The 12,767-nt window shown below is 47.3% G+C and overlaps 1 protein-coding gene across 9 annotated transcripts in view; it reads right to left on the bottom strand.

Annotated features, from left to right (window-relative positions):
• Window positions 1–11,577, bottom strand: part of Fam193b (family with sequence similarity 193, member B) — a 32,481-nt gene extending 20,904 nt beyond the window's left edge. For 4 of the 9 annotated variants that reach the window (XR_015640930.1, XM_087591305.1, XM_087591308.1 and 1 more), the window contains exon 1: window positions 11,265–11,577. Coding sequence is in view for 4 of the 9 variants with exons in the window: in XM_087591305.1 (XP_087447431.1) it covers window positions 11,265–11,474 (210 nt within the window). In the remaining 5 variants the exon portion in view is untranslated. 9 annotated transcript variants of the gene reach the window in all.
• Between the last annotated feature and the right edge of the window lie 1,190 nt (window positions 11,578–12,767).

Below are 12,767 nucleotides of genomic sequence, written 5' to 3'. Positions count from 1 at the left end.
ACAAGCTTAAGTCCCCAATACCTGCACCTCCCTGCTTCTCCTCCCTTTGTTAAAGGGAGTCTTCTACTTAAGACCTGCTCATCTCCATTTCCTGACAAGACCTAAGGCCTTAAAGACCTCAGTGTAAGTCCACACCCCTCTAGACCATCCTAGAGAGGAATGGCTGTCCTGGAGCTCACTATGTAGGCCAGACTCCCTCGAATTTATGCCCACCTGTCTTCCCGAGTGTTGGAGCAGCCAAGCCTAGCTCACAGCTCACTCATCAGCTCTGTGAAGCATCTTCACAGCACTACACTAAGCAGGCAGCTTGGTGAGGCCAGCCTTGAGATTACTGCTTCCCAGAGAGCAGGGCCTCACCTCTCTAGCCTGCCCCTCTACCTATCTGGCTCCAATTTCAAATCTGCAAGGATTACAGTAACATGTTCCCAGCTAAGAAAATAGTGTGACTCTTTCTAGAGCTAAATTAGGCCACAAAATAAATGAATTAGCCATTAATGAAAGTCATTCTATAGGGCAGGCTCTTTCCTGATAAAGGAAGAAATAACATGGAACACTAATTAAGCTTTAATTGAACCACAGACACCATCTAAGGTCTAAGCAACTGTAGAAAAAAAAAAACCACTCAGTGACTGGGATCAAGACAGTAGGTACTTAATTTCTAAAGTAGCCCCATGGCTGTTTGCTCTAACAAGGCTACACGAGGGCTTAGCTTCAGGACCATGCAATTTGGAAGGGCCACCCCCAAAGCGCTTAGTCTCTGATGTCTTTCTCTGGACACAAGGTGCTGTGGGGCTAGATTTGCTCTGTTTCTTGTTTTGAGAAAGAGTCTCAGCCAGGGATGGGTATGGGGGTGACAGCAGGTACACCTTTAACCCCAGTGCTTGGGAGGCAGAGGCAGAGGAATGTCTAAAGTTGGTCTTCTACAGCGTGAGTTCCAGGACAGCCTTCAGAGGCTCCACAGAGAAACCCTGTCTCAAGGAAAATAAATAGGGGAGGGGGGCAGCATTCACTGTAAGCCCAGGCTACCTTTGAACTCATGGTCTTCCTGCCTCAGCCTCCTGAGGACTAGGACTACAGGCGTATGCCTCCATGTCTGTCTCTTGACATTTTCATATCTGCTTTAATTTTTATTTATTTTTCTAAGTAGGTTTTCATTATTTTTAATTATGCCTGTATGTGTTTACAGGTACTTTTGGAAGCCAGAGATATCGGGAATAATTTAAAGGCAGTTGTGAGTCACCTCAACGTGGGTACTGGGAATCAAACTCAGGGCCTTTGCAAGAGTAGTTCATAGTCTTTTTTTTTTCTTTTCTTTTCTTTTTTTTCGGAGCTGGGGACCGAACCCAGGGCCTTGCGCTTGCTAGGCAAGTGCTCTACCACTGAGCTAAATCCCCAACCCCAGTAGTTCATACCCTTAACCACTGAGCCATCTCTCCAGCTTTCACTCTGAAACTACATTGAGTGTGTGTGTGTGTGTGTGTGTGTGTGTGTGTGTGTGCGCGCGCGCGCGTGAGCGCGTGCACGCATGCAATGTTCGGGTACGTGTACACAATGGCAAACGGGGGAAGGTCAGAGAACAATTTTCAGGAGAAATTCTCTTTCTACTGTGTGGGTCCAGGAATTCAGCTAAGGTTATTAGCCTTGGCAGTATGGATCTTACTGCTAAGACCTCTTGCCAGCCTGTATCATTCATTGTTAAGGGTGGTGAGGTGCCCAAGACCTAAGAGATGTAAAATTCTTTCCATTAAAGCTGTGGCTGAGTGAAGCTCAGGGCTCCTTCTAACTGCAGTACCCATTATTTTTCAACTCTGGCCAACGAAGTCCCTTACACCTTGAGTCTGTGAACCCTGGCTTTCAGAAAGCTCTTCTCTAAGCTGTCTTGTTATTTCTGAACCAAAACATGGTCATCAAGTGAATGAAAACACCTAGTGTTTTTTTCTTCATAAAGGCTCAGGGAACTAATTCTTAAACCCAGAATCCCTGGGCAGCAGCTAATTGTTCCCACTCACCTTAGATTAAATTTCAGAGCCTCTGGGGTACAGGGTTAGTCTAAAGCAAACCATGAAGAAAAAACTCTAGTGGTTCTGTTGATTTTGTATCTTGTCAAAAAGGTTTCTAGAGTCTCTATAGTGACGGATGGCTCAAAGGAACCTGGATGTAGTGTGCACATCCCAGAGCAGGGAGCCAGGCTTCAGGGAGCTGGGATTTTCGGCCGCTGAATCTGGTGTCTCTACTTCCCTACAAACCCAACTATTTCTGCTTGGTCCAAGAAGCATTAAGTTAAAGGAGTTTCTTTTCTTTTCTTTTTTTTAAATTTCATGCAATACCAGTTTTTCCTTGAAAGAATGTCTCTGATATTTAGACAAGAATATTAGCAGACATTTTCTCAAAAAAATAAATAAACAAAATAAGCCCATTACTTCAAGAAAAACTCACAAATTTGTGGCCAAAGATAAAAATTCAAGCTTTCAATTAAAAATTCAAATTGAAAGTTGACACGGTGGCTCATACCTCTAATCCCACCACTTCAGGAAGCTGAGACAGGAGGACTACCATGAGTTTGTGGCCAGAGTGGGCTACAGAGTGAAAATATAAACAAATAAAAACTTATAGACTTTGGGAAAACTTGTGTCACCTCTGTGAGCCTCAGAGCGTCTGAGGAATCAGTGTGACTGCCCGATGGTACTTTTTGGCATGAGAATAAAATCCATTTCCCAGTGACTATAAGGCATGGTTTCCCAGCATTACACATTTGTGAGGACTCCGTCTGCAGTGCTAGGCGCACACCAGACTTTACTGTTTTCACTCTTTTTTTTTTTTGTTCTTTTTTTCGGAGCTGGGGACCGAACCCAGGGCCTTGCGCTTCCTAGGTAAGCGCTCTACCACTGAGCTAAATCCCCAGCCCCTACTGTTTTCACTCTTATTTGGAGGTAGGGTCTCACTCGTAGACCAGCCTGGCTTGAACTCAGAGATGTGCCAGTTTTGGGATTGAAGGGATGCATAACCGTGCGAGGATCAGACAATGGATTTTTAACGTAAAATAAATACAAAGACTTAACACTGAGCTATGGCTTTTGCATGGTGGGCAGGATGTGTACAGGTGCCTGTACCCAGAAGTGCATGTGGAGGCCAGAGGAGGATGTGCAGTGCCCCTTCTATCCCTCTCCACCTTATTTCCTTGAGACCAGGTGGCTCCAATCTGAACCTGGGGCCTGTCATTTTTGGCCAGGCTGGCTGGTGGGCCAGTATGCCTCAGCTAGCCTCTTGCCTTCGCGTGTACCACCCTAGCTCCATGCTGGGGTTGTAGATACACATCACCCGACTGGCTAAACTCTGATCCTCACACTTGCACAGCACGCCTCCTATTTTCACTCTATTAAAAAATTTGCAAAAGTGAAAACAGGACCATCTTATCTTAATATATAAAGTTAAATATATAGCTTTCATGCACAGGAGCACACAGTACACACATGTGTGAACAGTAGGACAACTTCAGCAGTCTCCTCCCTGCATCATGAGGGTCCCAGGGACTGAGCTCAGCTCACCAGGCTTGGAGGCAGGAGACCTGACCTACTGGGCCATCGCATGGCCCTATATAGATATTTTTTAATAAGAATTGTGATTTATATTAATGTGCTAACTTAAACATTATTAGTCTTTTCTCCCAGTTCTTGAGATCAAACCCCGGGCCTACTGTGTGCTAGGCAATAATCCTTATCAACAATTATATAGCTGTGGTGTGTCGAGGCAGCTTTTGGGGGCGTGACTCGACTTTTTTACGTTGGCTTTCTTGGTCCAGTTTGCCAAGTGTCAGAAAATAGCCCTGGTTAGCAGACCAGACAGGTGCCAAGATCTGTTCTGAAGCTGGGCTGAATTTCAACATTTAGCCTAGTCTCCTCCCAGGAGTTCCTCTCCGTCCCAAGAGTTCATGCATGTTTGCACCAGATTTCCCAAGACACATGCTGTATCTAGCCAGCTGCTCTGCGACAGGTTCCAAATTCTCTTCTGAAATAGCCCAGGAGAACACTACCCTCTCAAGACACTAAACTCCAAGAGCTTCCCTGACGCCCAGGCAAAGTAGAGGACTACAGCAGCTTCAATTTCTCATGTCCACCTTCGTTCCACACACTGGACAACTCTGTGGTAAATTCCTAGCACCCCACAAGATCCTACCAGAGGTCAATGAAACTTTCTGAAGTTTCTAAGTTAAAACAATTCTTTTAGGGTAACACCTGTCACGCTGTGCCATATTTCTGGCAGAACGTAGCTCTCTGAGGCATGGAGTGACTGTAGATCATTTATGTATGTCCAGAAACCAAGTATGGCTTGTTGCCTGCCACACAGCAGGTGTTCATTAAATAAACAGAATTTAAAGCCCTTATGGCTCAGTGTCTCAGTTACTTAACATCAGGAATAGAATTTAAAACAGCAAAACCAGTCCCTGTCCTGACCGGCTATGCTGGAGAGATGGCTGGCAGGACAGCAATGAGAGAGAACTAAGACTCTCAGAACACTGGAAATCAGAGCTGCGATGGTTTAGAACATTTACTGTGATTCTTACTCAAGCACGGCCCTTCCAGTAGGCAGAAAACCGCTTCCTTCTCTACGGCCAGTTGGTAGAGAACTCTCGGGTCGTTTAAGCTGAGTAAGGAGATGCAGTGAGGCCGGCTGATCCTGATGATCCCACAGGCCTAACCCACACACTCAATCTGCTTCAGTACAAGCAGCCAGAGAGAGCCCAAGCTGCTCATTTACCCAGATGCTTGGGCCAACTGCTGCTCTACCACTCAGGACAGGTCTCTCACTGGGAAAGAGCATGAACTTTGGAGACATTGTTCTAAGTTCAAATCCTCGTTCTGCCATTTTCAGTATTTTGAAAGTACTCAAATTCTGGGTCTCAGGTTTCTCAGTTTATGAAATGGGAATAACACCATACTTCACAGAGTTGTGAGGACAGAAGGAAATAAATTATGTAAAGTACCTGGCCTGGGTCTGGCACACAGTAGGTGCGCAATACCCGTTAGTTTCTTTCCTCTTCTGCCCTGGAAGAAATGATAGGGAAACTTACTAAGTAAGACTTGCCCAAACCAAATGTATTACTTGAAGCACAGGACAGAGAACTAAACAGTGACCTTCAAGGCGTCTTTGAACCCCCATGTTATAAAACATGGCCCTCGTTTTCTAGGGGATCTTCAGTTAGCAGCTCCTCTTGTCCTTTCTTCCTGCCTTAGTCTTCCCACAGCCCTTTTCAGAATAAAGATACCTACTCCATTTATTCTAATGGGGTAAATCGAAAGGGGAGCCATGAGCTTTGGGTGGAGGATAAAGGGGAGGTGGGCAGGTTATAAACTGCAGCATCCTTCCTGCTACTCTGCTGATGCCTAGCCAATTTGAAGGATGAGGAGGATACAAAAGGTGGAAACTCAGACCCTTCCTATGATACAAGCTTTTCTTTCCTGAGGTCTTACCTGCCCAAGAAGGACCATTAAACACTCCTTTTCCCCATTACAAATCCCCTAAGTTCACAGTCAGTAGGAACAGGGCTCTCTACAATAGAGTGATTGCCTAACTTAAACACACAAACAAAAGAAAGAACAGGGTTGGCTGGCCTCAACATCATAGAGATCCACTGACCTCCGCTTCAATGCTGGAACCACAGGCCTGCGCCACCAGGCATGGCCCTATCTCACACACCTTAATTGTTTAGATCTGTTATCTCCACAAAGCCTCCAAAGACAGACAGTGTTCCAAGAATCACCGTGTTCTGATCATTCAGCAGAGACACACAGTAGACTATTACTCAACAGAAGACTAGCAGCTGAATAGTCAACTCGAGAAGTGGAGGAAAGTGAGCGCTTTTGTTTTTAAATTTTAAATGTATGAATGTTTTGTCTGCATGTGTGTCTGGTGCCCATAGAGGTCAAAAGGTGTTGGGTTCCCCGGAACAGGTATTATAGTGTGATCCACCATGTGGGTGCTGGGAATTGAACCCAGATCCTCTGGAAGAGCAGCTAGTGCTCTTAAACCTGCGCCAACTCTTCAGCCCGTTTTTGGTTTTTTTTTTTTTTTTTTTTTTTTTTTTTTTTTTTTTAACATGATTCTAGGAATCAAACCCCAGACCTTAAACCTTTTTTTTTCTTTTTTTCGGAGCTGGGGACCGAATTCAGGGCCTTGCGCTTGCTAGGCAAGCCCTCTACCACTGAGCTAAATCCCCAACCCCCCAGACCTTAAACCTTATACAAATTTTCTACCATTGAGCTTTATCCTCAGACTCTAGCCCCTTAAAACCAAACCAAACCAAACCAAACCAAACAAAACACAATGCTAGACTTCCTCAAGTTAGCAGCTCTCAGATCCAGCCACACTCAAAATCACCTACAAGAATCTAGAAATGGACCTAGTTGGATAGGTCAGGGATGGAGCTGAACAAAGGATGTGGCCATTACTTAGGCTGAGGTTAGGAGATGCGGAGTAGAGAGCAGACCCAGCTGCCTCTCCCACAGACTTACGTTCTCACACTATCTCAGAGGGTCGACCACACCATCTGCCTCCCTACTTCACACATCCCTTACTTTCTCCACTGCCCAAACCGCCTGCAGTGGAGCATAGCCTGCGTTCTCCCTGCTCTCCAAGTGAGTCCAGACACTGCTTATCCTTCTTTGTAGACTAGTGGTTCTCAACCTGCAGTTCCTGACCCCTTGGGGACCCTTTCACAGGGTTCTTATAGCAGATGTTTACATTACAATTCATAACTGAAGCAAAGTTACAGTTGTGAAGTAGCAGCAAAAACGGTGTTACGGTTGGGGAGTCACTACACACGAGAAACTGTATTAAAGGGTCACGACGTTAGGAAGGTTGAGAATTGATGTTGTAGGCACTGCTGCCTTTCTCTACCTTACTTTCTGGAGACATTCAACCATGACAATGAGGCTCTGAGAAGCTTCTCTGCTTCAGCATTCCCTGGGTTACCATGTCTTGGGCATCTAAAGCAGTAAGCACCTACAGTCGTAGCTACCATTGTGCTGAGTGCTTGACACGTGTGACTCGCTGGTCCTTAACATTAACCACGTAAGCCTGGACTCACGGTCATTTTACAAACAAAGGAGGGTTAAAGCACTCCCAAAGGCCACTTCAGAGGATACAGGATTTGCCATACCATATTAGCTCCCTAAGGACAGGAACCAGGTTTGATTCCCTTCTCCTTTTGCAGCTAGTCCAGTGTCTGGTATAAAGGGCTCACTTAGTGTTGGCAGAATAAATGACTGCTAGGCAGGAGGACACTGGGTGTGACACACTGGGTGTGACAGCATGATATGCCTGGCCTGAGTACCAGTGAGCCCGCACTGTGAGGTACCCAACAGCTATGTATTGAGCAATGAAGATCACGCATAACAAACATATACCCTTAAAGTGATTTAACTAAAATGGTCCCCATTCTAAAAATTTCTAGGTACAATAAGTAAGTGTTAGATCATAACCATCTATCTATTATTAGACATTAAGCTAGTAACTCTAAGACATCTTAAAGAAACTAAAATCTTTAAATTGAATGGGCAAGTCCTTATCATCAGGTGTCATTGGCATTTTTGCAGAGAGCCCTTTCTGGTTTACAAAAAGAACTAGGTGGTTCTAGGCAGGGTGGCCCCTCAGACCATTTCCTCCCACTGGCCGTGAAAGTAGCACAGACATGAGCCAGCAGGGGAAGGTCTGAGGATAGGAACTACCTTGACCTTCTATGTGCCTCAGACAAAGGCCCTGGTTGCAGGGATCATTTTGAAGCTTGCTGAGTGAATTAAGCAGAATGAAATGGTTTCAATAATGGTACCGACTGATCACCTCAGCCAGTTCCTCAAGGGAACAGACTTACTCTTAGCATGGGAAGAGCCAGGTCTCTGGAGGCCCTTTGCACTAAACTGGGTTGTCCCAGGAGACGATGCAGAGATGAGAGGGAAAGGGTGAACTCATTGCCAACCCCAGCTTCCTTAGCAAGCCTCCAGGGTTCTAAGCACACACACAGGCTGCAAGCTGAATGGTTTGGGACTAAAGTCAGCTGGTAGAAGTAGTAGGTGAGGCTGGCTCTGGCCACACAGCACAGCTCCCACCACCCAGAAGAGATTCTGAGCTCCAGGCCACTTCACGTTCTCTCACTCTAACAGGGAAAGAAAGCAGTTCTGAGACACAGGGCAGGAGGAAAGGTGGGGAGTTGAACTCAAGTCTGTCAACTTGTTCTAGCTTCCTCCATGGACTGCTTTGAGGTTTTCTGAGTTGACCTGCCTCCACCTTTCTACCACCCTTGGCTAATAAGACAGTACCTGTTTAAGCTTTATCTTGAAATAAAAGAGGGTTGGAGAATTTGGGTGAATAGACCAGATTTAGTGGGCTAGAACAACTGAAAGGCCTTTCGGGATCCCAAGTAATCTTAAGACATTGTATCCGAAAGTGTCAGGTTATATGAGTGAGCTAAGTGCTAAGAGAGAACCATGAGGCCGGAGCAAGGCTACCTAAGGAAGCTCTGTCACTCAAGTGCTCAGGAGGACTCTATAGAGACATGGGCTCAGCACCAGCAAGACGTCAGGGTTCTGAGAGGCACAAATGCAATATGAAACACACTTTACTTCATTCTTTCCTATTGTTACTGATGGCTGATATAGACTAGGCTAGCCCGTAACTTGCTATGTAGTGCAGACTAGCTTTAAACTCAAAGCTGTCCTCCTTCCTCAGCTTCCCGGATGCTGGAACAGAATTACAGGCCCAAACTGCCGCCCCTTACCACACAGTTGCTTCAAAATACCAGCTTACATTAAGATTAGAAACAAAGATAAAACAGTGTATGAGTTTTCGATCTAAGAATGAGTCTGTGGGCTGGATGTGGTCTTATTTGCCACCCATGGACATGGTTCAGCAGGTAACATTAACACCAAATTTCACCTTCCTTATCCACTCTACATCCAGACAAAAGTGAGGAGGGTTGCAAACCAAGATCCTTAAGAAACATATGACAGTGGACAGAGCAGTGACCAACCTGTACCCCGACACCAGGGTCTTTTGACCAGAGCACAAATAGCTATTTCTTGCATTTCACTTCTACCCTCAGCAAACAGTAGGGCCCAATCAGAGTTGCTGTTTCAGTCCCCTTGTATAAGAGTGAATCTTTATGTGATTGTATTTTTTTGTATAAGGAGGAGTCATTTGTGTAAATGTTTAATTGCTGTGGGTTTGTGTCCCCATCTGAGAACAGGATAATGGCAGTGATATTCTCTAGTTTGTTTACTGATGTCTGATAATCACTAGGACAGGGATCTGGTGACTAGCTGACAAGGTTCCTGCATTCTACGGTTTGTATGGGAACGCAGACAAAGAACTGTGTTATTGGTTAATACGTCACATTAGTGCTGGATGCTGAGGAGAATACAGGGGAGGTGGAGAGGTTAGAAGTAAGGTATGCTAATCGCCCGGCATGAATGAAGGAATGAATTCCTAGGTCAAGCGTAGCAGAGACAAGAATCTGTAAAAACGTGGATCGGAAAACTAATCAAAGTTCTAATTTTTGGGGACGGTTATATTTCAATGAAACTGAAAGGTTAAGACACCATCCAAACTTTCTGGGCTCTATGGGACAGGGACCCTAGAGCATTGTATGTCTGAATGGGAAAGGAAGAGGACAACGGACAGCTGGCTCCACGGCCCTCTGCTAGATAACAAGACTCTTAGTGGGGGGTCAAAACAGGTTAGATGGGGAAGCAACATTTGCTTAAACTCGAGACCCAGGAGGAGCACAATCCAAGTTGTGACAGCCTAGGCTGCACAGCGGGATGTTGGGCATGGTCCTGATATTCAAGAAGTGAGGCATTTTCATTAATTAAAATCCTCTCATCATGATACCAGACACAAAGGAGACCAGCATCAAAAGTGGGTTACAATAAGCACAGGCTCTGGCCTGATTCAATCTCTCCCTCATTCACCTAGTTACTTCTCGGCATAGGCAAAGCCTGGGTCAGGCACAGAGGAGCACAAAAATGGCACCCTCCTACCCCCTGGTGTTCACAGTTCAGGGCTTGGGACAGACACATCAACAAGTTTCATCACAGAAGGAGTGGTGCTATTAGAGGGAAGCAAAGAGGGTTGCGGGCACAAAGGGGGCACTGGTGTAACTGGGGGAGTCAGGGAAAGCTTTCTAGGAATGGTACCCCACATGGCATCCCCACTCACATGCACAATTCCAGAGATTCTACTAGAAGGCTGTCAAGAGCCATGCCTTCAGGCTGCACCAGCCTCCCAGAGTCCCCTGCTGCCCGATGCAGTGTCTGCAGAGCCAAACGCATCTTCCGCCACGCCTCATCCTCATCCGGGCGCTGCATCCGACCCTCCAAGACTCCTGCAGGGGCCTGCCTTCCTCGGCAGGCTCAGCCAAAAAACCAACTCAAAACTCTTTTGTCAGAGCAAGCTTAGGGGAAGCCACCCAGCCCCGGGTGCTACAACCCTCCCTGATCATCTGTGGCCCACGCCACCCCGGCCTCTCCTGTTTTCTCTTTTGCTCAAAAGAAAGTGACCTTCCAGGTGGCAAGCTGGAAGCTTTCGAGAATCCTCCTGAAAACTCTTACTATCACAGGATTCACCAAACTAGTGGACTGGAGTGGGTGGGGGTGGGAGTGGGGGCGCCTTATGGGGCAGGAGGTAAGAGAACAAGGGTTTTCTCTTTAGTGGAGTTCTAAGTCTCTGGGGCCGCCTGACTCTCTATTCCAACTGTTCTGCTGGGTAGGGAAAGGAGGGAGATCCCAGAAGGCAGATGCAGAGGTACAGCTGTTGAGGGTAGTGGAGGCAGACGGTGCAGGGGAAGGATTGAAGCTGCTGGGGGCGGGGGGCGCACAGAGGCTGCAACCTTGCAGGTTCCGGCGCTCTGAGATGATGATCTTATTGGGGCCAAGGGATCAGGTGGACTCAAAGGGAAGTGGAAGGGGAGAGAACTAAGCGGTGGTCTCAGGATCTGAGCCAATCTCAGAGAGCATAAATGGTCAGAACATTTAGCTCCGGAGTAGGGGTTGAACGGGTAGCTTTAGAAGGGTCGCAAGAGGGCTGGCTGAGCTTTGGCTTTGGAGAGGGGTCCAGCCTCCATTCCCGGCAGAGGGGTTGAAAGCTTCTGCTTCGGACTTGGGATCTGGCCCCAGACCCACAGCATGGTCCATGCCCAATCCCGCCCCACTCCCGCTCCCGCTCTGGGGAGGTGTAAGCAGACGGGCAGTCGGAGTCGTCTTGCTCGGTCCTACCTGAGGGCCTGAAGCCAGCTTGGGCTCGTCCTCCTCTCGGGGTCCGTCGCGATCCTGCTCCGCAGGCACCTCCGGGGGCCCTGCACCCGCTCCCGCTTCCAGGCTTGGTGGCGGCTGCGGCTCGGGCGCCTGGGGCTTCTGCAGCCCCGCAGTCCGTGCCCGCTCCCGCCGGCCCGCGCCGCCGCTTGGCCTGCTCCGCCTCCGAGTCATGCTGCCTCTCGCGCCGCTCCCCCGCTCGCTGACTCCTCTCGCGCCTCCGCCGCCGCCGCCGCCGCCGCCACCGCCGCCGCCGCCGCTCCCCTCACAGGACAACAGCCAATATGGCGGCGCCCGGCGCCCCTCCCCGCCTGCTGCCAACAGGTCAGAGGGCACGCTGAGTCCGCGCCGCCGCAGTTGCCTCCGAAGCCGCCAGCGCCATTTTTAATAAGGCCACCTCCCTGTGCTTCCCAGGAGACTAGCCCAGGGCGGACGAGATCCTGTCCTAAGCACTAATCTGAAAGGCTGCGTACCTACTGGAGAAACACGTTTGGTGCTGTGATAGGGGGCCTAGGAGCTTAATTGTCCGTTAAATGATGAGCGAATTACTAATTTCTGCTGAGAACTTTTCACACTCATCTCTTGGCTCCTCCCTACCCCACTTGGAGACAGGTACGAATTATTCCCATTCTGCAATGGACAAGCACTGGCTGCAAAACGCCTACCGAAGATTCCTAGATATCATCCCACCACACCTGTGGTCAGCCTGAGGCGAAAGACACCAAGGAAACAGGCAGGTCTTTACTTGTAATCTGTTGCTCACTTAGAGCCTCGCGTTCTGTGCTAGAACTACAGAACCCAGACCCAGGTCCTTCTTGAGGCTGATGGGAAAGATGGTCACTTAAATACATAATATGATCGACAAGGATGAAATTATTAAAGCACATACTATGGCAATGTTTTTTTTTTTAAAGCGGTATGTGCAAGAGAGGACTTTAATCCACAAAGCAAAATTAGAAATGTTTAACAGCCAAGCATTTAGTTGTTAAAATGTCATCTCTACCCATTTTTGTGGGGGAGAAAAATACAGGCACACGGAACCAAAAAAAAAAAAAATTATTTTTTCGTTAAAGTTTCCAGTGCTGTCATCTTATGCCTTGTCGAGTGAAACTGAAACTTTTTGGTAGTTACACATGGAATTTATATTGATACCATCAACCAGAACAGAATCTGGGAGTTTTGACTAGCAAAAAGTAAATCAAATTTTAAAAATTATTCTGTTGGGGCTGGGGATTTAGCTCAGTGGTAGAGCGCTTACCTAGGAAGCGCAAGGCCCTGGGTTCAGTCCCTAGCTCCGAAAAAAAGAACCAAAAAAAAAAAAATATTCTGTTTATCTTATTGTTTTAATAGCGTGCGTGCGTGTGTGTGTGTGTGTGTGTGTGTGTGTGTGTGTGTCTGTGGTGGTGGTGGTGTGTGTGTGTGTGTGTGTATGTGTGTGTATGTATGTGTGTATGTGTGTGTGTATGG

Source organism: Rattus norvegicus, chromosome 17, assembly GCF_021556685.1.
Source record: "Rattus norvegicus strain SHRSP/BbbUtx chromosome 17, alternate assembly SHRSP_T2T, whole genome shotgun sequence".
In the NCBI taxonomy this organism is placed as follows: domain Eukaryota; kingdom Metazoa; phylum Chordata; class Mammalia; order Rodentia; family Muridae; genus Rattus; species Rattus norvegicus.
This window is presented reverse-complemented; position numbering and strand designations above follow the sequence as displayed.